The sequence below is a fragment of the Cydia splendana genome, chromosome 24, assembly GCF_910591565.1.
Source record: "Cydia splendana chromosome 24, ilCydSple1.2, whole genome shotgun sequence".
NCBI classification, from domain to species: domain Eukaryota; kingdom Metazoa; phylum Arthropoda; class Insecta; order Lepidoptera; family Tortricidae; genus Cydia; species Cydia splendana.
In genome coordinates, this window is record NC_085983.1 from 4,675,088 (window position 1) to 4,702,471 (window position 27,384).

General features: G+C 39.8%; 1 protein-coding gene across 2 annotated transcripts; it reads left to right on the plus strand.

Moving 5' to 3' along the window:
- The first annotated feature begins 93 nt into the window (after positions 1-93).
- LOC134802322 (zinc finger and BTB domain-containing protein 41-like) lies at positions 94-27,345 on the plus strand. 2 transcript variants are annotated; one of them, XM_063774923.1, is made up of 16 exons: positions 94-214; positions 484-598; positions 1,566-1,700; positions 2,421-2,596; positions 2,886-3,354; positions 3,626-3,756; positions 4,139-4,328; positions 7,565-7,716; positions 9,737-9,811; positions 11,436-11,565; positions 13,341-13,385; positions 13,530-13,612; positions 15,414-15,519; positions 18,582-18,698; positions 20,751-20,957; positions 26,006-27,345. In XM_063774923.1, exons 2-16 carry the CDS (start codon positions 485-487, stop codon positions 26,648-26,650), a joined length of 2,775 nt encoding a protein of 924 aa, XP_063630993.1. In that variant the 5' UTR covers positions 94-214; position 484; the 3' UTR covers positions 26,651-27,345. The 2 variants fall into 2 exon arrangements, with proteins under 2 accessions (XP_063630993.1, XP_063630992.1); XM_063774922.1 differs by lacking the exon at positions 13,530-13,612 and having other exon boundaries at positions 95-214; positions 13,341-13,468.
- The last annotated feature ends 39 nt before the right edge of the window (positions 27,346-27,384 follow it).

The window sequence follows — 27,384 nt, forward strand, 5'->3', positions numbered from 1 at the left end:
GTTGGTAGCATTGGATTTCCACTCGCTGTCGTACGCCATTTTGTTCGTTGAGCGGATTTTGTTTGTTCACGTTTCGTCCGTTTCGAATATTTCGATTTGTTTCTGTGGTTATCATTTTGATTTGGTTTGCCGCTTGAATATATTCTAAATGTAGTTATTTGGTAAATGATTAAATTAAGGTGATATTTATATATTGTTAAAGTGATTAGAAAAGGTACGTCGTGTTCCTTGTTGTGATTTGTCCTGTTTTTATTAGTTGGGTAGAAATTGTAAAATCCATGTAAAATCGGTTCAGCTGCATCCAAAAATGAAATTAATTTCATTTGCTTAAGGAGCAACGATAATGAAAAATCTATTATTTTAATTTCGTCAAATCGAACCAAACAATTTCAAAGTTTCTGCCAATACTAAATTTTTACTTACCAATTTTCATAAACAAATTATGATTGTGTAATTGAGGCTACAAACTATAAAAAATTTCAGGATGTCAAGGATATGGGATGTAAAAGCATGTCGGAGTTGCCTGACGGTGAAAGGCAAGCTGGAGAAGATTGGCGACGCCTCAAAGAGGCAATACACAGCCATCACAGGTCTCCAGGTATAAACATAAATTATTAACTAAATGATGTCCCTAGGGAAAGTAGGGAACCACAACAGCTTGAGAAATATCCATTGTTTCCAACGTCCTGACAGCAGTTCAATAAAAGTTGTGTTGTAGCATTGCCTTGGTGGTATTCTTGGGGGCCTTTAGCACAGGTACTAGTTATTATAAAAACAACCCTAAAAACGACATATGTTCTTCTAATTAGAGATGCACCGGATATTCGGTTACTATCCGGTATCCGGCCTATCCGGCCATTATTTTAACATCCGGCCGGATACCGGATAGTGGCCTACTATCCGGCCGGATCCCGTGTAGGAACATTGCATGATTTCGGAGTAAACAAAATTGGAATAAGGAACAGTCACGGTCATAATCGTACTCGTTTATTATTTTAAAACAATTTAAACATTCCACTCACTTGCACGCGCACTCATTTCGAACCTAGAAATAATTCCGTGCGAACGTTCACTACGAAACAGGTCAAAACCTACACAACTCGCACCCGAAAAACCGAAATGTAGGTATAGTTCCGCAGGCCGAATATTAGGTGGCCGGATACCGAATATTCGGCCGATGGTCTGGCCGAATATCCGGTGTCCGGTATCCGGCCAAACAACTATCCGTTGCATCTCTACTTCTAATCCAGAGGGGAAACTATATAGTCCTTATTGGGACTCTATTGGGAATTAAACTTACAACTTCAGCTTGAGCCTTATTGCTAGAGACCACCAACACTTCTTTAATATTTGTTTGTGAATATAATTTTTTATTTATTTATTAAAGTACATCCACATGAAACATATTATAACTTACGCTAAAAACATTTTAAAGGTAATAAACACTGATATTATATGACAATAATGGAGTACCATACCTAATATTGAAATTTAATTTAATTAAGATTTAAAAATAACAAGCAGCTATGGGTGATGTGCCATTTCAGGTTTTTATTAAATTACAGATTGCAGATGGTGATGGTTACCCAGTTTACTTCTGCGTGGAATGCCGACACCACATCAGGAAAAGTTTGGCCTTTAGGAGGAAGAGCCGCCGCGCGCACTTTGTCCTCAAGGAGATCTTGAATGTTAGAAAACAGGTAAGAATTGCTTGCAGAATATAGGTCATGTTGGGTTCAAGCAGTGGTGGGCAAACTTTCTTCATGGGGGGCCAGAAAGTTTAATAAATGTCAGAGGGCCATTTTTATTATATTGCTGGCTATATAAGTTATCTTTTTTTTTCTTTAGAAGGACCGGCGGGCCAGATAAAATCCTTTCGCGGGCCGGAACTGGCCCGCGGGCCGTGCTTTACCCACCACTAGGTTAAAGGAACATAGTTTATTACAGTATGAGAATAGGATGATGACACATGTTGAATTTTAGTACAAAAACCAGTACAAAAAAAAGTATGACTTACATATGGCTCTTGAAAATTATAGCATGCATACTGTATAAAGTGTAATGTATTAAAATATGAGGTCACTTCTACAAAACCGTTCTGGATTTTTCAGGTAGCAATCACATGTGCACTCCCAAATTTTGGCAATATTATCGCAATATAATATAAAGCATATGACTTGATTGCTTTTGCCAGATGTGAGGATACTGTCATGTGTCTGCTTGATTAAAAGCCTTTTTAGGGGGGCCTTTAGTGTAATCTTGACAACTAACTCTACCTTTTTGGTTGATCACATTATGACAAAACTACACGGATAATTTTTTTTTATATCTTTTGACAACAATATGGGATAAGGGCAAGCAAATAATGATTTTTTATAACATTTAATATGTAGGTAATTGATTGAATTTTACGTCCTTAGGTATCCTACAGTGACATAGTCACAGTTAACCGAAAGAAAACCAACTTGGAATCATCTCTGAATTTCTGGGAGCCACACCATAATCCTTGTTACCTAATAGCCAATGAGGATGGCCAGGAAGACGACTCCTTACAGAAATATAACTTGGATGCTCCTCAATATACAAGATGTCACAGGTAGTTGCTCTATTTCTGATTTTCGAGATGAATTTGATTCATATACCGCATAACTTTTACTGATTTGCAGGTATTCATACTAATCTTATTTATTACTATCTGAAATTCTGGACACAATATGTTTCTTAAAACAATATCGTAGCTGTTTGTCAACTATTTTTGAGTTTTATGTCGTTTATTATTGAACGGGGTGTACCTCAAGGAATCACCCTAGCTGGCCTTTTGTTTAGTCTAGTATGTAAAAATTAATGTTATTAAATCACATTAACTGATGTATTTCTCCACACAGTAAACCTATTATTGACATCAAACCTGAAATAGACACTGAAATACCAGAAGAAACTAATGAACCAGAAGATGATGCGACTACAAACGATGTTGAAGATATACCAACCAACGATTACTTAGAGCCAGAGCTCGACACAGCTAACATTGACATGAATGACATTTTCAAAGATCTTGAAACAGAACCGGATGTCCTGAGCGATGACAATGACAACTTTGAAGAACCACCAATACCGGAGCCAAAAAAAGAAGTTGATAATTTAAAACTGGCCAAACCTTTTGTAGATGGCACTGTTGCGAAAGCGATGCTGATATTTGATTTGAAAGTTTTGAATTTGGAAGAACAGAAACAGAAGATGGAATTGAGGAAAAGCCTTCATCCATTTAGCCGGGCACTGTATAAGTGTGCTATGTGCATGACCATCCATAAGACAATGAACGAACTGGTGAAACATGTACACTACCATAATAAAGTAAGTATTAAATAAATAAATATAGGACAATTTTACACAGTCGACCTAGTCCCATGGTAAGCTCAATAAGGCTTGTGTGGTACTAGACAACGATATATATAATATACACATATATATGATTACTTATATACATAGAAAACATCCATAACTCAGGAACAAATATTTGTGATAAACAAAAATAAATGCCCTTACCATTAAAACGCAAAATACCATATATTATTTTTTGTTACTTTACGCGTAAATAAAAGTGAAAATTACTTTTTGTTTTCAGAGGAAATTCCAGCATGAATGTAAGGTGTGCAAAAACAACTTTCCCACAGTGGAGGAGCTCAACGTACATGTGGCTAATTGTCATATGTACGAATACTCTTGTAAGATCTGTCGAGCCAAGGTCTATACTCAGTAAGTAACAAGCTAGACACAATTTCTACTTGCTCTATTTTTTTATATTACAATTTTTAGCGACTAAAACTAATACGAGACATATTTTTCATAATTAGCCAACAGACTAGAGATATAGGGCCTATGACCGGAATCTGCCAATTAACCAGCAATTGGGCGTACTGCTATAATATACTATACTCGTTACCTATATATATACCTGAACGATTGTATTTTTGCCATACGAATAAATAAATAATTAGTATATTATGTCAAATTTAAAAAAAAAGCGTGTCTTCGATTGAATAGAAGCATCTTTTTGGCGGCGTATTCTTGTGACTCTTAAGTCTTCTTGTTTAAAATGATCACTGTCAATTTAGCTGATAATATCTAATCATTGCAGAAAAGACGCAGTAATCCACCATAAATCCAGGCACGCTACAGAGACCCAGCAGTTGGTAAAGTCGATGGAACTCAAGAAGGAGCTGCGGCAGACTCTCGCCAACTTCACAATAACCGCGCTGTCGCAGCAGATGATGAGCGACGTCATGCTGCTGCGGTCGAGGCCCGAGCACAGCCGGGGGAAACTGGAGGTATGACATTATATTTCTTGCGTTGTCCCGTATTTTGCCAGGGCTCATGGGAGCCTGGGGTCCGCTTGGCTACTAATCTCAAGAATTGGCAGTAGTTTTTACGAAAGCGACTGCCATCTGACCAGAGGCGTATTTACAAATTTGGCGCCCCGGGCCATTTTGATTTGCCGCCCCCTTCATCAGTGACGATAAAGTATTTTATTTAAGAAAAAAAAAACCTGCAACAAGTACCTTTGGGGTGTGAAATAAAAAAAAACTAAACATTTACCATTTACTCACATAGGCATTTACATTGTTTTCCTATGTACAAATTGGTTGACAAAATCATCAATAACGCTGTCGTAATTTAAAACGTTTGTCAGCTCAGCTTCTATATTAAGAAGAGCTAAGCTATTCAGGCGCTCTCCGCTGATAGTGGAACGTAGATATTTTTTTATTCTTTTGAGTGCAGAAAGGTGACGTCACTAATGTCACTATTCTAGATACAGATTTATATGGGCCGTTTTTGTCACTCAATGACGATGCGACCTCATTATATTTGCCTGATCTGATCGGTGACCGGTGGGTAAGTACTGCTGGGTTTTGGCCATTGAGAATCAAGGTGAGACATGGCAGTCAGGCTGGATATAGCTAAGGAGTTCGGTCGGGTCTGGCATCGAGTCTGCTCGAGGGAATATATGTTATACAAATGGATCGCTAGCTTTTTTTCCGGTAGACGCACATGAGCCGTATAGTAGACGGAAGCTGCTCCGATAGTGTGGACATTACTGCTGGCGTTGCACTAGGTTCTGTGCTGTCATTGCTGCATATCAATGATAATCATTGCTATGCAGACGACAGTAGTAGGGATGCGTATTACACAGGCCGTACCATTATCCCTCATTCTGTGGTGCTGGAAAGTCATGAAAAGTATTGTATTTGTACCTGATATCGAGAGCACTCTATCTGTACTGAGTTTCGGCATGGGATCGGAACAATTTAGTGAGATTCAATACCACGAAGACACAAGAACCGCCCGTATGTATATAGTCAGATGGGTCACAAATAATGTTAGGTACGTAAGTGAAAACGCGAGCGTAGCGAGCGCGAAATTTTTTCGAGAAAATAGTAGGTACATTTTTAGGGTTTCGTATTTTAAAAGGAAAAAAACGGAACCCATATAAGATCACTTTGTTGTCCGTCCGGCCGTCTGTCTGTCTCAATATAAAGGGTCTTGACATGACAGAGGGCGGCAAAATCGACAAGGCTTGTTATTTAAATTTTACAAATAAATAGGGGAGCGACAAAATTCTGGTCGACCCTATCTGAACAGCTAATAAAATATTTTTTTGACCCAAATTTGCCGCCCCCTAAAATCTGCCGCCATAGGCTTCAGCCTACTCAGCCTAGTGGTAAATCCGGCACTGCGCCGTACTAATACTTCTTGAACGAAAATGTTGCTTAATTTAGGTACTTGTTGGTAGATATTTTTAGCAATTGGTGGGGTTTGAAGCGTTCGTTTGTTTATTAATTTAAATGTCAATTAAAATATAGCTAAGTTTGATTATAAAAGGCGCCCAGAAAAAGCCGCAAGGGGGCGGCTTCGCCGCCCCCCTGCGGCCTGCCGCCCCGGGCCATGGCCCCCTTGGCCCTATGGTAAATACGCCCCTGCATCTGACCTTCCAACCCAAAGGGTAAACTAGGTCATATTGGGATTAGTCCGGTTTCCTCACGATGTTTTCCTTCACCGGAAAGCGAACATGAAATGTGAACATTATTGTTGTGTGTTGTCATAGTACTCATTACAGAGGTTTTCGGGGCAGCAGATTAAAAAATAATTATTTTAAAATCCAAGACAGTGGAATAGAATAGAATAAAATAGAATTGATTTATTCGTAAGCACAAACAACACACACACACACTTTATCGTGAACATGCACTTTATCGAAAAAGTCGACGTGGTACTCGTTTTCAAGATTTTCAGGATACGGATTTTGAATATAACGTAAAAATTAAAATAAATAATTTGGAATCCAGTGTCATCACGCTCATGCATTTTCTTTCAAAATCGACATAGAATTCGTTCCAAGGTTTTTGGTGATGCAGATTTAAAAGTTATACCTTCTGGCCTTCTGGCCCCTATTTCACCACGGTGACAGGTGCGGCATTTCGACAAATGTAGCTGTAGCTGACGTCACGGGCATCCATGGGCTACGGTTACCGCTTACCATCGGGCGGTCTGTATTCCTGTGTGCCATCATAATTGTATTATTAAAAAAAACTTTATTATATCGGCAAAAAACAGGTATTTCTCTTGCGAAGTTTATAATGATGATGATGACAATTGTCACAAGATTTAAAAGAACTTTCGGTAATTCTTGACAGGAAATGAGTTCTGTGTCGGAATTTCGTGATAATTGTCGTGTTTCTTGTGACAATTGTCATTAGCTTCGCAAAATAAGTACTTATTTTATTTTACTTATTTTACTTACTTAATTTTTTTATCTTTATCTTATCTTATCTTATTTATTGGCGATATAATGGAGTTATAATATATCGGGGCGGATAAGGCGCTCACAAATATCTGAACACGCCTCTATTGTCAAGGCGTTAGAGTGCGTGTTCAGATATTTTTGAGCATCTCGGCCGCTCCGATATATCTGATGGCGACTGTACCTACTAAGATTGACAATTAACCTACTTGTCAATAGAAAAACGCGTGATATTTAAACTTTCTGTGAAATATCTACTCTTCGCGCATACATTTTTTTTAATTTTCCGCCTTTTTATACTGACAAATTGATTTGCCAGACTATTTAATGTTTAAAATAGAGTTTTCTTACTTTGGATAATAATAATAATATGTGACGTTCTCAATCAAAACCTACCACTTTGTCGCTTACCATAAAGACGAAATTTGCTTGTATCTTTATACGAATAACCTGTCAGAGCGTTCTTATGGCAAGCGACAATGTGGTACCTTTAGACTGAGAACGTCACATTTATTTTTAGCTATAAAAAATATTAAATAATTAACAACTATCAATAATAATTATTATGAAAAAAGAATTCTAGATTTTCCGTGAAGGAAAACATCGTGAGGAAACCTGCATACATCTGCGAAGAAATTCAAAGGTGTATGTGAAGCCCCCAATCTGCATTGGGCTAGCGTGGGCACTATAGCCCAAGCCCTCGCGCAGGAGAGGAGGCCTGTGCCCAGCAGTGGGACGTATATAAGCTGAATTATTTCTTTTTAGCCCGGAGAAGCAAAGCCGGGTGAAAAGTGTAACTTCGCCTGCGACATCTGCAGCACCGGGTTCAAGTTCCGTAAGAGTCTGTACAAACACATGGTGTTGAAACATCGGTACATGTACACTTGCAAGTTGTGCAAGGAGGTGTTCACCACACGGTGAGTAGGCTAAAGCGGTTATCATCAACTTCTCCTGCGACATCTGCAGCGCCGGGTTCAAGTTCCGTAAGAGTGTACAAACACATGGTGCTGAAACATCGGTACATGTACACATGCAAGTTGTGTAAGGAGGTGTTCACCACACGGTGAGTAGGCTAAAGCGGTTATCATCGACTTCTCCTGCGACATCTGCAGCGCCGGGTTCAAGTTCCGTAAGAGTCTGTATAAACACATGGTGCTGAAACATCGGTACATGTACACATGCAAGTTGTGCAAGGAGGTGTTCACCACACGGTGAGTAGGCTAATGCATGAATGAATGAATGAAATTAATTTATTCCAGAAATAATCCATAGGGGAAGCCTGGGATATACGCATAATGCGGGTAAGAAGAATAGTCGATTTTTCTAAAAATGGGTAATAGATGGCGCTTTGACACTTGCCACCATGATTTGGCATGCGGTCGGTGACGCCATGGCAGTTTGACCAAAACAATGTAAGCGCTCGTTTGTTGTGAAGAGAAAAAAAAAGAATTTGTGCAGTTTCGTTACGATTTTCGCAAAAGTTTGTGCAACAACTTTTTACTATACATCATGTAGTGTATAATTATAAGCTTTATTTGTTCAATGGCATATATATTAAAGTATAATTTGTGATAGTAGTTTTTTCATAATATACAAATAACATTTGAATTTTGTTCATTGATCTAATATTGGCATTATGGGCAACACGAATATGGGCAAGACGGATAATTATTACATACCGTTTAATTTTTCAGGTGGTTTTAAATTACAAAAGAAAGCATGATAGGGCATCGTGATCAGAAAAATCGTTAGAGCGAGCTGTAAACTCACAAAAAAAAAGAAGGAAAATCTATAAATTCTGCCGCAAAAATGTTTCGGATTCCACTTATTACCTTGCAACGAAACTTAAAATCAGGAAGTGTCTCGAATGCCAAAATTGGGTGTATGAAAATAGCACATCATAAGCAGCTACTTCTGTGACGACAGCCAAGACTGACTGTTATATTTTTAAGTTTTGCCCGACCCCTACGGGCAAAAAGGATAATAGACACTTTTTGATTTTAGTGGTGTTACTAGAAGAAATAGTATAAGTTTTTTTTTAATAGCTGTTTTCAAAGTTTATGAAACAACGTACAAATTAAAAGTAAAAAGAGTTAAAATTATTACATACTTGTATTTTATTTTGTCACTTTCCCTTAACATATGCGTTTTACCCGGGCTTCCCCTATGTGATTAAAACATTTAACACTAATTACATAACAAAATATGCTAATAATATATGTAGCTAAAGCGGTTGTCATCTGTTTACCGCCGCAATGGTATGTTAGTGCGAGCGAGATGTATAGAAAGTATTACGCAGACGTTAGCGAATATGTAAGTTTGACACTGATAAGGCAGTCGCGGTAGGCTACTGGTATCGGATTTTAACACATTCAACACCAAGAACCCGACTGTCGGGTACACTGTTCGTAGCGACTACGCGCTACATACGACGAAACCGTGGCTACGCGCTACGAGCGTAACCCGTAGCACTTAGTGGTATTGAATGTGTTAAGGGGCAAAATTTATTGACTATTAGGGGAGGGTAGTTTGTTTATTCCATGTTTTCTATATATAAGTATACTAGTGATTGCTCCAAGTTATGTTAAATAGCTAGTGATATTGCCGAGGTATCTGACAAGCAACATTTTAAACAAGTATATTTTCATAGTAATTGACATAAAAGTCAAAAACCCGCGGATCGATTCACCCGTCGCAAGTTTCGTCCCCTTCTAACTCTCTGGCTTTACGGCCCATCCTAAATGTTTCCTTATGATTAACTTGAACATAGATTATCGCCGCTATACATACTCAACCTCGTATCTGCAACACTCATTTGATGACATGAACACCCGTATTCCGAATGAAAGAAAAGCGACATTTCCATCAAATGATTGTTGCAGATATGAGGTTGAGTAAGTATAGCGACGTTATGTTTGATAATGATCATGTTTTCAGAGCACAAGCCATCGAACACAATGACGAGGTACACGCGATAAAACATCCGTGCGAGGAATGTGGGAAGACGTTTAAGTGAGTACTTCGCTCATACAACTCATAATTGCATTTCTTACCTTTTAGTAGTACATTTTCATTGACATATATCTAGGGACTGGCCTTACGGGCACTAAAAACCGGGCAAGTGCGAGTCGGACTCGCGCATGAAGGGATCCGTATCATAATGCAAAAAAAAACGAAAAAAAAAAAGCAAAACAAAAACGGTCACCCATCCAAGTACTGACCACTCCCGACGTTGCTTAACTTTGGTCAAAAATCACGTTTGTTGTATGGGAGCCCCATTTAAATCTTTATTTTATTCTGTTTTTAGTATTTGTTGTTATAGCGGCAACAGAAATACATAATCTGTGAAAATTTCAACTGTCTAGCTATCACGGTTCGTGAGATACAGCCTGGTGACAAACAGACGGACGGACGGACAGCGAAGTCTTAGTAATAGGGTCCCGTTTTACCCTTTGGGTACGGAACCCTAAAAATGGTACTGGTTCAGCGGTGTCACTCACGAATTTCACGAATTTGAGCCAATCGTGCAGTCTAACGCAATTAGTTGCGACCAATCGCGCGCGTGATGCGTGCTCATCAACCAATCACGTTGTAGCGGTGTCACAGCGCTGTACTGGCTCCATTCACGCCTCATTGTTATTGCCCGTAAGGCCAGTCCTTAGATATGACGACAATGTTAATTTTTATTTGTCATTCATCGTTACTTCGTCTCTACTCATTTCCTTAGGTTAACTTGAAGAGATCCCCTTAAGGGATAAGTTCTCCTTCGTTGTAGGTATTTAATTTACTCTGTAACTGTGTCTCTTGTGTTTCTTTTTATGTACAATAAAGCAAAGCATTATATACATACATAATTGACCGGAGCGTAGCGAAGGTCTACGTTTCGACTGGAGCATTTTGCTTTTGTATGTCCGGATGTTCTCCTCTACAGGTCGCAATTCTTAACCGAATCTCGTGAAATTTTGTGACTGGATTCTATGTCTTAATAATTTTTTTTTGTCCGTCCGGTTTTTTGATTTTTTTTAAATGGCGGAGTCGTGATAGCTCGCGCCTAAACAAATAGTGGTATCGGTACCATACGAGTGTTTTCTTTTTGAGATATGTTTATAGATTAAATGGTCAAAACTTCAGAAAATTTATTTCACTGGTTTCGGAGGTATTGAGATATTTAATTTTAACTAATTTTAATTTGAGAAGGAGTAGCTAAATTTCGTCAGCCCATCTAAGAACTATTTGGCTCAGTTTGTAAACGTTCGCTTTTTCTGTTTGCACAGAGGGTCTGGGTTCGATCCCCATTAATTGTATGCTGGGATATTATAACTTTTTGTATTTTTTTACACATAAATTTCGTATTGTTTTTTTTTTTTAATTTACTATATTTAAAGCTCTTAGCACCATGTTATTTAAAGCTCTGCTCGCGAGGTCTACAGCTCACAGAGCCACTAGTCCTACTCGTAATTATTATATTGCTTATCCATAAGAATAGATATTTGTTGTACAAGTTGTTGTTCAATTACTTCTGCGAAGTATTTTAAAATGTAACCATGAGTGAACAAAACTACAATCGATATACTTCCGGGCATCATAAAACCTAAACCAATCAAGCAAGTAACCTAAAAAAATCCACTTATTTCAGGAACTCAATAAAGTTACAAACGCACGTCAAGGCCAAGCACACTAAATATATCCCTTGCAACATGTGCGGGAACGCATTTAGATCAGAGAAGATCTACTACACGCACCAGCTACGTGAACACGAATATATCGTGAGTACTGCCTGCCTCGTGTTATGTACGGCCTCGACGGCTCGGCCATCTTAACTCTACTACAAGTACCAGCTACTCGGATGTATCGTGAGTACTGGCTGACTCATGTTATATACGACCTCGACGGCTCGGCCATCTAAACTCTACTACAAGCACCAGCTCCGAGAATACGCATATATCGTGAGTACTGGCTGACTCGTGTTATACTTATACGACCTCGCCTGCTCGCCCATCAAACTAATCTATTACAAACATCAGCTCTGAGAACACGGATATATCGTGAGTACTGCCTGCCTCGTGTTATGTACGGCCTCGATGACTCGGCCATTAACTTTTTTTCTTCGATTTTACATATGTACTAATTTTATTTAAATTATTTTAATGTGTTACTTCAAGTAGAAACACTACATACCTAAATTATAATATAAACCGAAATAAATTACATATACGAAGAAAAAGCGACCAAGGCCTCCAGTGCCCAGGGCTGGAATCGAACCAGCGTCCTCTGCTATCGCGGCAGGTGCCTAAGTAGCCCCTCGGCCACCCGGGCCACGACGGCATGGGTCAAAAATTTTACAAATGCATTTATTTCATTACTTTTTACATCAGTTCTTAGGTATAAAATTTTGTATGACTAACATAGTTCATTTTACTCGTGGCAAGACAGACAGTATGAGGATTCCATATAAGTGATAGTCTTAAGGGGCCCACTGATTAACAGTCCGCCGGACGGTATCGGCCTGTCAGTTGTTCGGAACTGCCAAAATTTTGTTCTAACTGACAGGCAGATACCGTTCGGCGGACTGTTAATCAGTGGACCCATTTAAGGCTTATTTAGACGGTGCGAGAACTCGCATGCGAGTTTCATTACATTGCGGTATTTGATTGGTCGGCTGAATTGGATGTAAGCAATAGTCTTCAATGTAACTAAAATTGCATGCGAATTCGCGCGCCGTCTAAATCAGCCCTTAACCCGGTGATAGTCTTACCCCATCTTACCTTATGCAATTTCCTATGGGCTTATGGCGCCTTGATTTGAGTCCTTGGACTTTAGTCACTTTTTCTTCGTATATGAATTTTTTTTCGGTTTACACATAGATTATACACATCTTCTACATTCAATACGCTTACCATCGGCCACACTGTTAACTGACAGTTCGTAAACCTTATTACAAAATGCATAAGGTCCACCGATGGACAGTTAAGAGTGTTGCTGATTGTACTCTAACCAGTGCGGAGACTCCTGACTTCGGGCAAACTCGGCTCCGTTCGGCTCAGCATTGCTCCGAGCAATTATTAGAGTTGGCACCACTTGAAGTCCCTTTGCGTGCACGACCACAGATAAGATAATGACTTGAATTTTGACAACCCTAAATAGCCGAAAAGGACTATCCCATAAGTTAGAAAAGGATATCATGATTCGATCCTGAACCGCTGTCAAACTTATTCTGTGCTCATATTAACTCACATTTATAGACGGATCTAACGCCACACAACATATTAACATTATGTGTAGTGGGTGGTTTGAAAATGTGATGTAACTTTTCCATACACTTTTCGTCGGGTAGTTGCACAAATCTCTGTTTTGTCATTTTGCTGGGATATCAGTCAGCCGCGACCACGACCAGTGAAACCTGTGTCGAAACGTCGGTAAATCAAATTAATTGAATAAAATTCGCGTTAGACCGGTCTATAAATGTGAGTTAATATGTGTTCAAAACGCGAAGTTTAAAATATTATTCTGTGCTCTAACCCTTATTGTCTTATTGTTACAGAGCATAAACGACCCATTACTAGGCGACCCTAACCACAAATGCAGCGACTGTGACGTGCAGTTCAGAGACCGACGCAGTCTAGAGCGACACCTCGTCACCATGAACCACGCAGGCGCGGACATGGTCCAGTGAGTGACATTACTTATCTTACAAAATTGAACCCTATCACTTTGAAATAAAGTTCAAACTGAATGCAACGTGCAGTTCAGAGACCGACGCAGTCTAGAGCGGCACCTCGTCACCATGAACCACGCAGGCGCGGATATGGTCCAGTGAGTGACATTACTTATCTTACAAAATTGAACCCTATCTCTTTGAAATAAAGTTCGAAGCAAATTCAACGTGCAGTTCATAGACCGACGCAGTCTAGAGCGGCACCTCGTCACCATGAACCACGCAGGCGCGGACATGGTCCAGTGAGTGACATTACTTAGCTTACAAAATTGAACCCTATCACTTTGAAATAAAGTTGAAAGCAAATGCGACGTGCAGTTCATAGACCGACGCAGTCTAGAGCGGCACCTCATCACCATGAACCACGCAGGCGCGGACATGGTCCAGTTAGTGACATTACTTATCTTACAAAATTGAACCCTACCACTTTGAAATAAAGTTCAAACTGCAACGTGCAGTTCATAGACCGACGCAGTCTAGAGCGGCACCTCGTCACCATGAACCACGCAGGCGCGGACATGGTCCAGTGAGTGACATTACTTATCTTACAAAATTGAACCCTATCACTTTGAAATAAAGTTCGAAGCAAATTCAACGTGCAGTTCATAGACCGACGCAGTCTAGAGCGACACCTTGTCACCATGAACCACGCAGGCGCGGACATGGTCCAGTGAGTGACATTACTTATCTTACCAAATTGAACCCTACCACTTTGAAATAAAGTTCAAAGCGTAACTTGGGAGCTGCTTTTCAGGTTCATTTCACTAGTAAGGGTGGTATTCCATCTGTCCAATATCTTGGTCCAATGCACAGACAAGACATCCTCCAGACTGAGTATAGTAGCGCTACCCCCTCTGCCACAAATATACGGTAGTTTTACTCCATTTTCTGTGTGTCTTTGTGTGACGTCCGTGTCTTTGAACGGACCAATCACGGCACGGGACCTCGTTCACCCCGTCCCCCGCACCCCAGTATTTTTGGCAGCATCGGTTTCATGAAATAATTGCTCTAAACTCTGTCTAGAGGATTCCCAGTCTATGGTCCAATGTCATTGCGTCTCATTCTCTCATCAAGCAAAATGTACAAAATACACATTGGACAAAGAAATTGGACAGGTGGAATACCACCCTAAGGGCCACTTGTACCATTCCACTGACCTGGGGTTAACCGGTTAAACCTGGCGTTACCATAGTTACCAGTACAATTTGACATTAGGTTAACGGTTTAACCGCTTAATCCCGGGTTAGTGGAATGGTGCAAGTGGGCCTAAGGCAGTCAGTTGTAACCATGGTAACTTGTGTACTGGTAACCACATATGGTAACTCCAGGTTTATCCGGTTAACCTTGAGTTACCTGGAGTTACCATGGTTACCAGTACAGTTTGAAACTTGGTTAAAGGTTTAACCGGTTAACCCCGGGTTAGTGGTTTGGTGCAAGTCGGACTAAGGCAGTCAGTTGAAAATATTTTGGCGTGATCGTGGCAACGTCGTTCTAGAAAAAAGAGGTCATGTGGGGTGAGAGGAACAAAGTGCTTGTAGATTCCCAACAAGTGTTTTTCTTGCCCCGGTGTTTCTCTTACCCCACCTAACCTTACATGCCTTTATGCAGTAACTAGCTTTTGCCCGCGACTTCGTCTGCAATCATTCAATTCGCGCATTACTTACTTCAATTATTAGGCAATCCATTAACTCTTTCAATTCCACCCCCCTTTGCACTCTCTTCAGGGATGATTTCCGACATAAAAACTATCCTATGTCCTTCCCCGGGACTCAAACTATCTCTATACCAAATTTCAACTAAATCGGTTCAACAGCTTAAGCGTGAAGAGGTAACAGACAGACAGACACACACTTTCGCCTTTATAATATTAGTATGGATTTAACCAACAATACTTTTCAGGTTCGCGTGCATACCGTGCAAGAAGCTGTACGAGACTGAGGAGGAGTTGGAAACGCATTTCATCATATGCAGAGAGGCGAGGAAGTACCCGCGCAAGTGCTGCTATGTACGTACTATGAGCTAGCTGTAACCTACAATAATATGTTAACATAATTACTATTACATAATATATATGTCGGACCCTGACACCAGAAAGACGTATTGCAGCGTTATAGTTCATTATTTTAGACGCCTGTATAAAATCGATTAGCAATGTTGAGCTACGTATTATTTGGTTGTAACAAAATAAATAAAGTTGCGTAGAGAGTAACGCCGTCTATTGGCGTGTTGTTGAACTAAAATGGCAGAAGGCTTTGGAACGTCAAGAGGTTTCTTTCTCTTGGGTGAGCGTAAGTACGAGTTGGCATTTTTGTTATGTTGGTAGATTGGTCGGCAAGGTTTGCCAACTTGACTTTGAGGCGGGAGCAGAGAGGCTCCGCCGCTGGTAGTTCTTCTTGATCGGGCCGCGCTAGAGATCGGACGTACTCGTTAGCCAACCTCGTGCCTAACTCGCCACGTTCCTGAAAGTTTATACCTGAAGGATTATTCTGATAGCTTATAGAATCCCGCGTTCTTTAACCATTTAGCTAAGTGTTTTATTTCAAGTGTTATTTTGATTTCTTATGTTTCATTAGAAGCTTACTTTTGTGAAATAAAGAAATGATGTGTTATGTGTTGTTTTAACTTGTTTTGAAAAGATTTGTCCCTCTGAGTTTGTTGCCGGTCCCATATAGGGCTAAATCTTCTCATGTTAGAGGCGTAGGGTTGGAGCCGGCCTAGCTTGACTTGAATTAAGATTTGAACGGTTTCATGTGATCTTTTCATTCTCATTTTAACCAGTCAACATTCTAATAGCAATTAGTTCTTTTCATCATTTAGTTCTGAAATATAGTAGGCACTAGTATGGTTATAAATAAATAAAATAAAATAAAATAGCCTTTTATTTCTTGCAATTATGACATTTTAGAATAGTTTTTAAAGTTAATATTTAGCAAGAACCCCGTCTTCGCAGGTGAAGGCCTCCTCCAGAGTTTTCCACTCATCTCTATCTTGAGCTATTTGCATCCAGTTTTGACCAGCGATATTTTTTATTTCGTCTTCCCATCTAGTCACAGGTTTTCCTATACCCCGTTTTCCTAGTGGCCCTTTCCATGACGTCACATTTTTGGTCCAACGCTGGTCCGGTATCCGTGATACATGTCCCGCCCACTTCCATTTCAGTTGTTTGGCGTGTCTAAGCGCGTCTTTGGCCTTTGTTAAGTTTCTTATCTTTGTATGTCTTATTTTTTGGATTTTTTTGATGCCGACCATACTACGCTCCATTCCCCTTTGACAAGTTCTTATTTTGTCTTTGACTTTTTTTGTGAACTTCCATGTTTGGCATCCGTAAGTTAGGCCTGGTAGTAGACACGAGTTCATAATTCTAGTTTTTAAGGTTATGGGCATGTTACTCTTGAAGATTTCTTTCAATTTCCAGTACTTGTTCCACGTGCTTTGTATTCTCCTTTCGATTTCCAGTTCATTATTTTTCTTGTTGAAACTTATTTGCTTGCCGAGGTATATATATTGTTCAATATAGTTTAAGGGCTTGTTGCCTACTGTTATTGTTTTCTCTGTACTGTTTGTCATTATCATAGTTTTAGCCAGGTTCATTTCAAGTCCTACTTTGAGACTTGCTCTATGTAGAGCTTCCATCATAATTTGAAGTTGCGATCCCGTTTCAGCCAGTACGACGAGGTCGTCTGCAAAACGGAGGTGGCTTAAATATTTGCCTTTTATATTTATACCGTAGTGCTTCCAGTCTAGTTGTCCCATAATTAACTCTAGGATGGCTATAAATATTTTAGGGGATAGAGGATCTCCCTGTCTTACGCCTCTTTTTATGGGGAAACTCGAACCCGACGTTTCTAGTCTTACTCTACCTGTGCTGTTTTTGTAGAGGCTCTTGAGGAGTTCTATGTACTGGTGTTCTATTCCTTGGTTCCCAAGAGCTTCCCATATGCTTGTGTGTGAAACCGTATCAAAAGCTTTTTGGTAGTCTACGTAGGCAATGTAGAGCGGTCTCGACACTAGTATGGTTAACGAGTCCTAAGGTTTATTTCATGCACTGGTAGCATGGTAGCGTACTGGTTTAGCTGTGAAGTAATACATCTAGGTACGACCCCCACGCGCCCACCGCCTTTAGGACCATCAGTATTCGACATATATAGTATTTAAAATGTAGATATTTTACTTCGTTAAAAGTTACGTTTTCTTTTGTTTATTTCTCAATGCACCCACCTTGAAGCTCTTCTGTTTTGCCCTATGGTTAACTGGTAGGGAATGCCTATAGCGGCATGAAGTCCGCCGGCTGAGCTCTTTATTATGTGCAGTAAAGTTTAAAAATAAATAAATATGTTACACAACGAAGGCCGCAAAAATATCTGACACGATCTTATTTGTAGAGCCATAAGAGCATGTCGCATATTGTTGCGGTCTTCGAAGAGTAACATGTTATTGCAGGTGACTGTACAACTTAGGAAACAAATAAAATTATGTGTTTTTCTAAAATAATTTGATGTGTGTTTAGTAGTGTGATCTAGACTACTCGTGTGACCGCTTCTTCAGGACAAAGTTTAGTTTTGCGAGCCACATTAGGGCATTTCATAATCCGGGTAAGAACTGTTGATGGAGTCGCCATTGCCGGATACAGCAAGAAGAATAGAGAGAGAGAATAGACTACTTAACAAACACAAATCAAAATATTTATTAAAACAATTTGATTTGTCCCCTAAATTGTATAGATGGTAGCACCATCTCTCTCGCTATATTGTAATCGATTTCAGTTTTCGAATTGCTTGTCTATCAATGCACGAGGAGTTAAACAACAACTTTGCCCCCTAGTTAAACGAATAACTATAAAATTCTAATAATTTAATAATTTTAATATTTATTCTATAAAATTGATAGAGATGTAGTGCATAATTGTTGTCTCTGAAGCGTTCGCGTTCGTATTTATCATGCTACTTCAATCAACCTCAGTACTTTTTGTACCGAGACTGACTGAAATAGCAAGACACGTTCGTACGTTTCCGTGAAAATACGATGGAAAATAATAATGCACTACATCTGTATGAAACTTATTTGCAGTGTTCGGAGATGCTCCACAACGTCATTCACTACAAGACGCACTACATGCAGGAGCACCCCACGCTGCAGTATCGCTACCTCACCCAGAATAGCATCTGCGACATTTGCGGGAAATCGGTGAGTATATACATTTTTTAGGGTTCCGTACCCAAAGGGTAAAACGGGACCCTATTACTAAGACTTCGCTGTCCGTCCGTCCGTCCGTCCGTCCGTCCGTCTGTCACCAGGCTGTATCTCACGAACCGTGATAGCTAGACAGTTGAAATTTTCACAGATGATCTGTTGCCGCTATAACAACAAATACTAAAAACAGAATAAAATAAAGATTTAAATGGGGCTCCCATACAACAAACGTGATTTTTGACCAAAGTTAAGCAACGTCGGGAGTGGTCAGTACTTGGATGGGTGACCGTTTTTTTTGCTTTTTTTTTTGTTTTTTTTTTATATGGTACGGAACCCTTCGTGCGCGTGTCCGACTCGCACTTGCCCGATTTTTTATTAATGGTATTAGTCGATCAGGTTTATTTTGAAGATATGTCTGTATGGGACCCATTGTCTTAAAGCAATACAAAAGTCGCAAATGATGGTCAAAGTGTGGCACCGCACTTCACTGTCGAAACGCTTCTAAAAAAATGGCAATACATCACAACGTCACCGTGTGACTGTAGAAGCCGTTTCGATCTATGGCAACCAAGGAAATTGTTGCTATACAGTCGCCATCAGATATATCGGAGCGGCCAAGGTGCTCACAAATATCGGAACACGCCTCTATTGTCAGGGCGTTAGAGCGCGTGTTCAGATATTGTGAACACCTTGGCCGCTCCGATATATCTGATGGCGACTGTACATTTTTATTAATGTAAGGAATCGAATGGTATGTACTATTATTTTTTCCTATTTGTAAGTAAAAAAAAATTAGAACTTGAGGTCTTATATTTTTTTTATTATTCCCATATATTTATCGAACGAGCGAGCGAAGCGAAGTGAAGTTCTTACATTCAACTTGGGACACACGGCTGGCTAGGGGCACGTCCCGGCATTTCGATGTTTTTAAGCTGAACTATCACAGGATAGTTTGATACACAATAACTTAAGTAAATATGTTCTAATTTAAATGAAATTGGGTGAACGTGTAGTTGAGGGCATTATATTTTAGTCATTAAATTTTGAGCAAGCTCGATCAAGAGGTTATTGAGCTAGAAGAGCTTAAAATGCTAAAAAGCTATTTGTGAGGGGTCTTGCTATTCTGGTAATTTTAATTGCAAGAAAGTATGGTCGAGGTTGGTATTAAATGAAAGTGCTTGGATTAAAATAATGAGCAAGATAAAAACTATTTATTATACTATTTAATATTTGTATTTGACATTTGACAAGAAAGATTACGGCTTACCACAGATACAGTTTATTTTAATCTCTATGGTGACTTAAATTTATCAATCCATAGATCTTGCAGTAAATCGCACGCGGTTTTTGATCCTTTGACGACTAAGTAGCACTGCATTCAATTGATCTTTTTGGTGAACCGCGAGTTCTCAGTTCGGGGCGAACTACTAGTTATGTTTCCAACTTATTGCGAGAAATTGCTAATTTTCTATCTATTTACCTAGATTTCGTTACAAAATTCAACATATTGTGCCAATAACCCTATTGCGATCGCAAACCCTTACAACTATGACATTCATAAGTTTCATAAATATTAGGTCATTACCTATGAAATTGGCGTTTTGTCCGGAGAATTTCAACGAAACACGAATTTCCATACAATTAATTTTGCGGATATTTTTTTGATGGCTAATTCAAACCAAACAAAATTTTTCCAGTAATTTTTGACACCTTTAAGGTATGTTTTCAATATCTCCATTTCTTGAAAATTGGTACCATTAGAAAAATATAAGTAATTTTAATACTCGAACCGACAGCACATGAAAGCACCTATTTTCAAGGCTTAATTCTGAACACTTAACAATAAAAAATAACAATTAATTGCTGTCAAGCAGTTTGGCGAAATCATATTGTAGTTTTATTGTAATTGTGTATGTACTTTTGTAAAAAAAAAAAAAACTAGGATCAGACTTATATCTATGAATAAAAACGCCAATTTCATAGGTAAGGACCTAATATTATAATCACATCTATGACTGACGATCCACTTGGTGTTTATCTTGGCAGATTTTCAAGCCGTTTCTCGAGGCGCACCGCCGCACGCACTTCGCCGCCGCCACCGGGCTGCCGTGCCGGCTGTGTGTCAAAAGGCACGCCACGCCCGCGCAGCACCTCGCACACATGCTGGCGCAGCACGCGCGCCGCCCCTTCCGCTGCGCGCTCTGCACGCGCAGATTCAAGTATCGGAGCGACTGCAAGGACCACGTACTTAAGGTAAAGTGGGGGGGGGGGGGGGCAGATAATAATTAATATTAGGGGGCATCTTACACGTATCAACCTAGCCCCAAACTAAGCAAAGCTATGGGTGCTAGGCGACGATAACATACATGGTCGGTTGCACCAAACCGTCTGTCACCGTTAAAGTGTTCGCTAAATTTATTTGTATGGTGATGGCACGTGGGCGGAGGTCGGAGGATCTTGAGGGAATCGGAGAGAAAACAGCGTGTGCTTCTTATCGTGTCTATTTGGAAAGTGTCAGAGTACATCACAAATTAACTAGCCTAAAATAATTAAAACTAATAACAGCACCACCTATGCACTTTGTAGGGAACTAAGTAGGTAGGTACTTACGTTTATGTAGATCATTATTAAAAAGTATGTAAGAGGTGAGATAGATGGCGCTGTTAAATATACAATTTAACATGCTCCCGGGCAAAGGAGTTGCTTAAATTATAAGAAACCTGTCGTGCCATTCAGAAAGGTTGTTGTCTCTGTCTAGCATAACAGATTTGCTATTATACTTCTTTCAACACATGACTATCTCTTAATTAAAGGAATGTAGGTAGGTAACTATGACCGATAAGATGATCATGTTTTTGTTGGAAGAAGCATAACACAAACTGTTTGGTACTTGTGCTCTTTGGACTATAGACAAATAAAATATGTGTAATATATAATATATATTTCGCGCCATAGTATACACTGTAAATGTCGTTGGTCGGGGTTGATATAAATCATTCGGTACATACGTTCGATGTCTGCACTTATTACATATTTATTTTTTCGGAACCTTAGCAATATGTTGGCTAAGTCGTCTTGGTTTATTGTACCCTTGTATTGAATACTATTAAGTGATTTTCCATTGTTAGTTTGAAATGAACAGTCCATCACGACTCTAAGAGGTGTCGTGGGCTTATGGGGGGTTAACACGGCATGATGGGGTAGGTAATTGCAGTGTTCAGTATTTTTTGTCTGAACCATATGTCCTGCATTTTCAAAATCTTTCATGAATTGAACATATTTTTCCTTATATTCGGGATTTCGAGAGAACTTGGATTCTAATGTTTTAAATCGTTTGTAAACTACAGATCGCGATTGACCCAGATCGGTAGGCGGGTCCTTAAAGGGAATAGATACCACAAAGTTACCATCAGACGTTCTGGAGTGCTCATTGAATACCTTCTCGCACCGAACGTATTCATCATTTGGTATCGCCGTTGTAGAATGTTCGCTGTCTGAATTCCAAAAGGTCTGAAGTGCCTGAGTTTGAGTAAAGTTACATCTCACCCTCTGTGGCACGTTGGTTGAGTTGCACGAGTACGGGCCGGATACTATGTAACCTAATTGGGTATTTTGAAGGATTGGTCGGCCGTTACCTAAATAATGCCGCTCGGTACAAAGTAGCTGATAAAAATGCTCAGCTCCTATTAGCAGATCGACTTCCCCACCTTCGTAAAAGAATTCGTCTGCCAGACGGAATCGCCTAGGTATATTGAGTTGTCGAGCGCTAACCGCGTGTTGGGGTAAATTACTTATTGTGGATACAATAAAACAAGACAAATTCTTTGAGTATGAGTCATCGGTTGACCGCATGATTAAGTTGCATGATTGATCTACTTTCGTAATTTTTTCGTTAAATCCTATAATCTCTAGGTTTAATTGTTGTGTTGGTAAATTTAATTTATTGTATGCACTTTTGGTTAAAAAGTTCGATTGCGAACCATTGTCTAGCAACGCGCGCAAAATAATTGGTTGGTTATCTTTATTAAGTACCTTTACACGGGCGGTGGACAAAATTACACCTTTGTTTTGTGGATTGATATCGCGCGGAACCCCACCAGAGTTCAATTGTCGTCGGTTAGTAATTAAATTGATTGACTGCGTATCTACAGAAGTCGGCGTCTCTGAAGGAGTATGAAGTGTCGATTGTCGTGGATTAGACTCGGTTGTGTCGGTATGTGTAATGTGTAAGAGCGTATGGTGCTTACCTTTACATGTTCTGCAGTTACTCGCGCGGCAGTTTGGTACGATATGATTCGATCCTAAGCAATTGGAGCAGAGACCTAATCTTTTTACCACACGAATGCGTGTGGCTGCATTCAGAGCCAAAAACTTCGGGCATTGGTTTATGAAATGCGCCTCTTTACAGTTCGGACATTGGTTACGATAGGTACTATTTTTAGGGGTTACCTTACTGTTGGTATGGGACGGAGGGTGCGTGGTTACCATCGCCTTCCGCGACGGGGCCTCGTGGGCCGCGGTCTTCGAGGCCTCGGCTTGACTCACGGCCTCCCTGAGGTCGGCTTGAGTTCGCAAGAATGACTTGAAGTCCTGTAACGTAGGCAATTCACGGGAATTAATTTTTTCCTCCCATTTGGTTTGCAATTTTTTATCGAGTTTGGAACTGAGGAAAAAAACAATTAGCAAATCCCAATCGTTGGTAGGGACCTTTACTGATCTAAGTATGCGCAAATGCTTCGAAATGTTATCATTTAAGGATCTAAGGGCAGTGGCTGTATTAGGTAAAGTGTCAATATTAAACAGAGCTCTGAGATGGCTATAAACGAGTGTCTTAGGGCTATTATATCTCTCGCACAGTAATTGCCACGCTATGGCGTGGCTTTCCTCGGCAAATTCCAATGAGCTGATAACCTCCAGTGCGCTGTCAGTTAAGCAACCCTTTAGGTATTTAAATTTTTGGATAGGTTTTAGATTGGTTTGATTGACGAGTGCGTCGAAAGTGTCTCGAAATTCAATCCAGTCCGTAACCTGTCCATTATAAGACGGTAATTTAATATCTGGGTATTTAATAGAATCGTGCTCACGTGGCTCGCTGACCTCGCGAACGTTGCCTTCGGGGGATGTGGAGGCTCCTGGTCTAGATGCCTGCGCTAAATAACCTTTGCTTAAAGACACACATTCGAAATAAGTGTTCTCAAAGGTCTCTCTTTCCTGTAAATGCTCGTCGAGAGTTTCGCTTAAAGTCTCAATTCTATCTTGAATAATTTCGAACTCTTTGAAAACACTTGTTATTCTAGTTGTACGTAACTCTAAATCGATTATATGATCAGCAGTTAATGAGGCAGGTGTAAGTTTCGACAGATATTTTTTAAATAAGGTTAACTTCCCCTTAATTACTCCTCGTTTTTTAATTAAAGTTTTTAATTTTACATCCCCAACAACTGTGGATTCTGTGGAATCACTGTCCGATGAAGGCATATTTAAATGTAAGATATGATTGTAGAATTGAATAGGTATAACACGTGTACAGTTAGGTTATAAAAACGCGAAAGTTGAAGGATTTTCGAATAATTTAGCCCGTTAATTAATTGCCAGCCACTTACTTGATAATAGAAACCTGCTCTTAGCCTTCTTCCTCTCTTCTCAACCCTTCTCTGAAGCTTGACCTCTGCAGGTGACCTCGTGGCGTCGTCGCTCGCCACGACTCGCTCGTTGTTTGATGAATCGGTGACTTTTCAATTGATTTTGGTTGCTCTCTGCGCATATGTGAAGATCGTGTCGATTGTAGCACCCAGGTTTCCTTCTCCGCTGGCAAAAACGCTTCGATCCCCCACGTGGCGATGCGGGAACACAAAGGCGGTATGGATGCTTACCGCTCGATTTTCCCGTCTCGTTGTTGCTAGGCTCGCATCGCCCAGCTTCTACTCCGAGCGTATTCAATAGAAGTATCTTCTTTAGGGTCGGGGTCACCAGAATGATGGCACGTGGGCGGAGGTCGGAGGATCTTGAGGGAATCGGAGAGAAAACAGCGTGTGCTTCTTATCGTGTCTATTTGGAAAGTGTCAGAGTACATCACAAATTAACTAGCCTAAAATAATTAAAACTAATAACAGCACCACCTATGCACTTTGTAGGGAACTAAGTAGGTAGGTACTTACGTTTATGTAGATCATTATTAAAAAGTATGTAAGAGGTGAGATAGATGGCGCTGTTAAATATACAATTTAACATATGGGAAATTTCATACTTCACTGCTGTTGGCGTTCATCAGTCTGTTAAATGTGGTTGGTGCAACTGGGCCTTATACAGATAAATACATGCTTATACACGGTGGCCAAAAAGTAAGTGCATTGGGTTGGTCCCATAGTAAAAGTTGCTCAGTGTAATCCCAAAACCTCCCTGGCAACGGGAATGCACTTATTTTTTAGCCACCCTGAATACACCCCTGTTCCAGAAACAAATATCACACAAATAAATGCCCTAACCGGGATTCGAACCCAGGACCGTTGGCTTCACAGGCAAGGTCACTACCCACTAAGCCAGACCGGTCATCAAAAGATGCAATAATTGTCATAAATGCACTTAAAATTATATCCGAAATCTGTTTCCCACCAAGCATTTATTAATAAATCCCACTTTTTTCCATTCCGTTAACATTTTTCCTAGACTTTAGTAGAATAGACGGTACGAAATATATAAGTATGAAAAATGTTGGGAGTGTAGTTTAATAATGGTCTGCCTTATGATCTAAACTTATGTGTAACGCATAACCCATTTCATTGTTACATTCTCTCTTCTTCCTCGCGTTATCCCTGCATTTTGCCACGGCTCCTGGGAGCCTGGGGTCCGCTTGACCACTAATCCCAAGAATAGGGAATATTAGGCAAAGCTCTGCGTACGTGGCACCATTAGCACATACAGTAAACAAACCTCATTGACATCATCAATGACACATCATGCGTCACTAGGTCAATCACATGGCCTACCGTGAAACACGACAATCGATAGATCGGTTTCTGCCTCTCTATCACTCTTGATTATCCGATCGATAGAGAGGCATATAAAGAAATTTTTGATTTTCGCGTTTCGCGGTAGGCTACCTGTAAACAAACCGCCATGGTGCATCAATGTCACAGTGAAAAACAAAGTGAAAACTTGTCAAAAAACTGTTGAAGGCCTAGTATGTATAAGTTACTCTATGGTTTACTAAACAAATTAGTGCTGCACTCTGGCGGCAGAACATTGCAGTAATACTCCCTATTCATTGTTACATTATAATAATTCCAAATAACAATTTCCAGGTACACGAACCAACGAAACTATTCAAATGCGAATTCTGTGGCGTCGAGTTTTCCTATTGGAGAAACTTGAAAGAACATTCTGAAACCGTACACAACCTGGTCATCCCCCCCATCAAGACCAAAGTCGCCAAATCTAAGGACACGATGTTCGTATACGCCCACATGAAGATCATTATCAACGAGTTAGAAAGGGACATAGTGGAAAAAGTTAAAATCGAACTAATGGACTATTTGGAGCAAAAATCTAAACCTGTAGAATACGAGAATTATTTCATCTTCAGTCCTGATGCCGAAGAAACTACGATGGTCAAGAATAGGAGTAGGGATCTAAGGAAACGGGATAGAAGGAAAAAGAAGCCGACGGAACTGGAAGCTGCGGTCGCTCAGATTAGTTATCCCGAGAGTGGAATCAAAATTGAGAAAATTGAAATTATTAAACCAGGCGAAGTGGAGAAGATTGAAGATGTACCAGATGTAGATGAAAATGTATCAAGTGTTAAAGAGGAAGAAGACACAGTGGAGATGGAGGTGGATAAGGTGGAGGTTGATGATTCGGAGCCTCTGGAGGTTATTGAGAATGATGGGCATCAGTTTGTGATGATAAACGGGGAGATGTATAGGATAGCGTGCGAGGATGAAGTGTGAAGTCGATCGTACAGTCGGCATAGGCCTTCGGTCTTCGCAATAGGGTATTTTCCTACTAGTCAAATCAGTTACTTTTTTAGAACTGTCAAAACGATTTGCTAATATGGAATTTATATGAAACATTACATCGTGACGTCACGGTCAACTCACCGACTTTTTATATTTCTATCCGATTTATTAAATAGAACTTGTGTTTAAAAATAACTTCTATCTGTGTTTTTATAATAATTATCTGGTGCTTTATTTCATGCATGGTGTAAAATATTTTATTTTAAATACAGTATAATACCCTATTAAGACGTTTGTACCTACTATTGTTCCATGGTTGAGCAATAATCTCGCGGACGCTTCAGGCCTTAAACCCTACGCAGAGCTCGGCCTTTGCAAAAGCATTGCGCCTGTGTCCCTGATACAGCCTACCCTATTTTTTATTCTATTTTGGTTAGCAAAAGTGTTTTGTGTTAGATTAGTTATTAGATTAAAACTATCTGTTTTTATCAATTGCGAGTGTTCGGTCGGCGCACTGCAAGCGCTTGCACTATAGACCTGTTTTTCATATGTATTTAAGACCTAAAATGAATGATGTTGATGTTTATAGGTTTTTAAAATAAGTTCCTCTGAGGAGGGTGTTACGAGCTTGTAAATGATCCATAGAAATACATATATACTCTTGATTAAATAAATATTTAATTTTATATGAATGGTATTTTAATTAAGGCACTACGCCTTGTTTG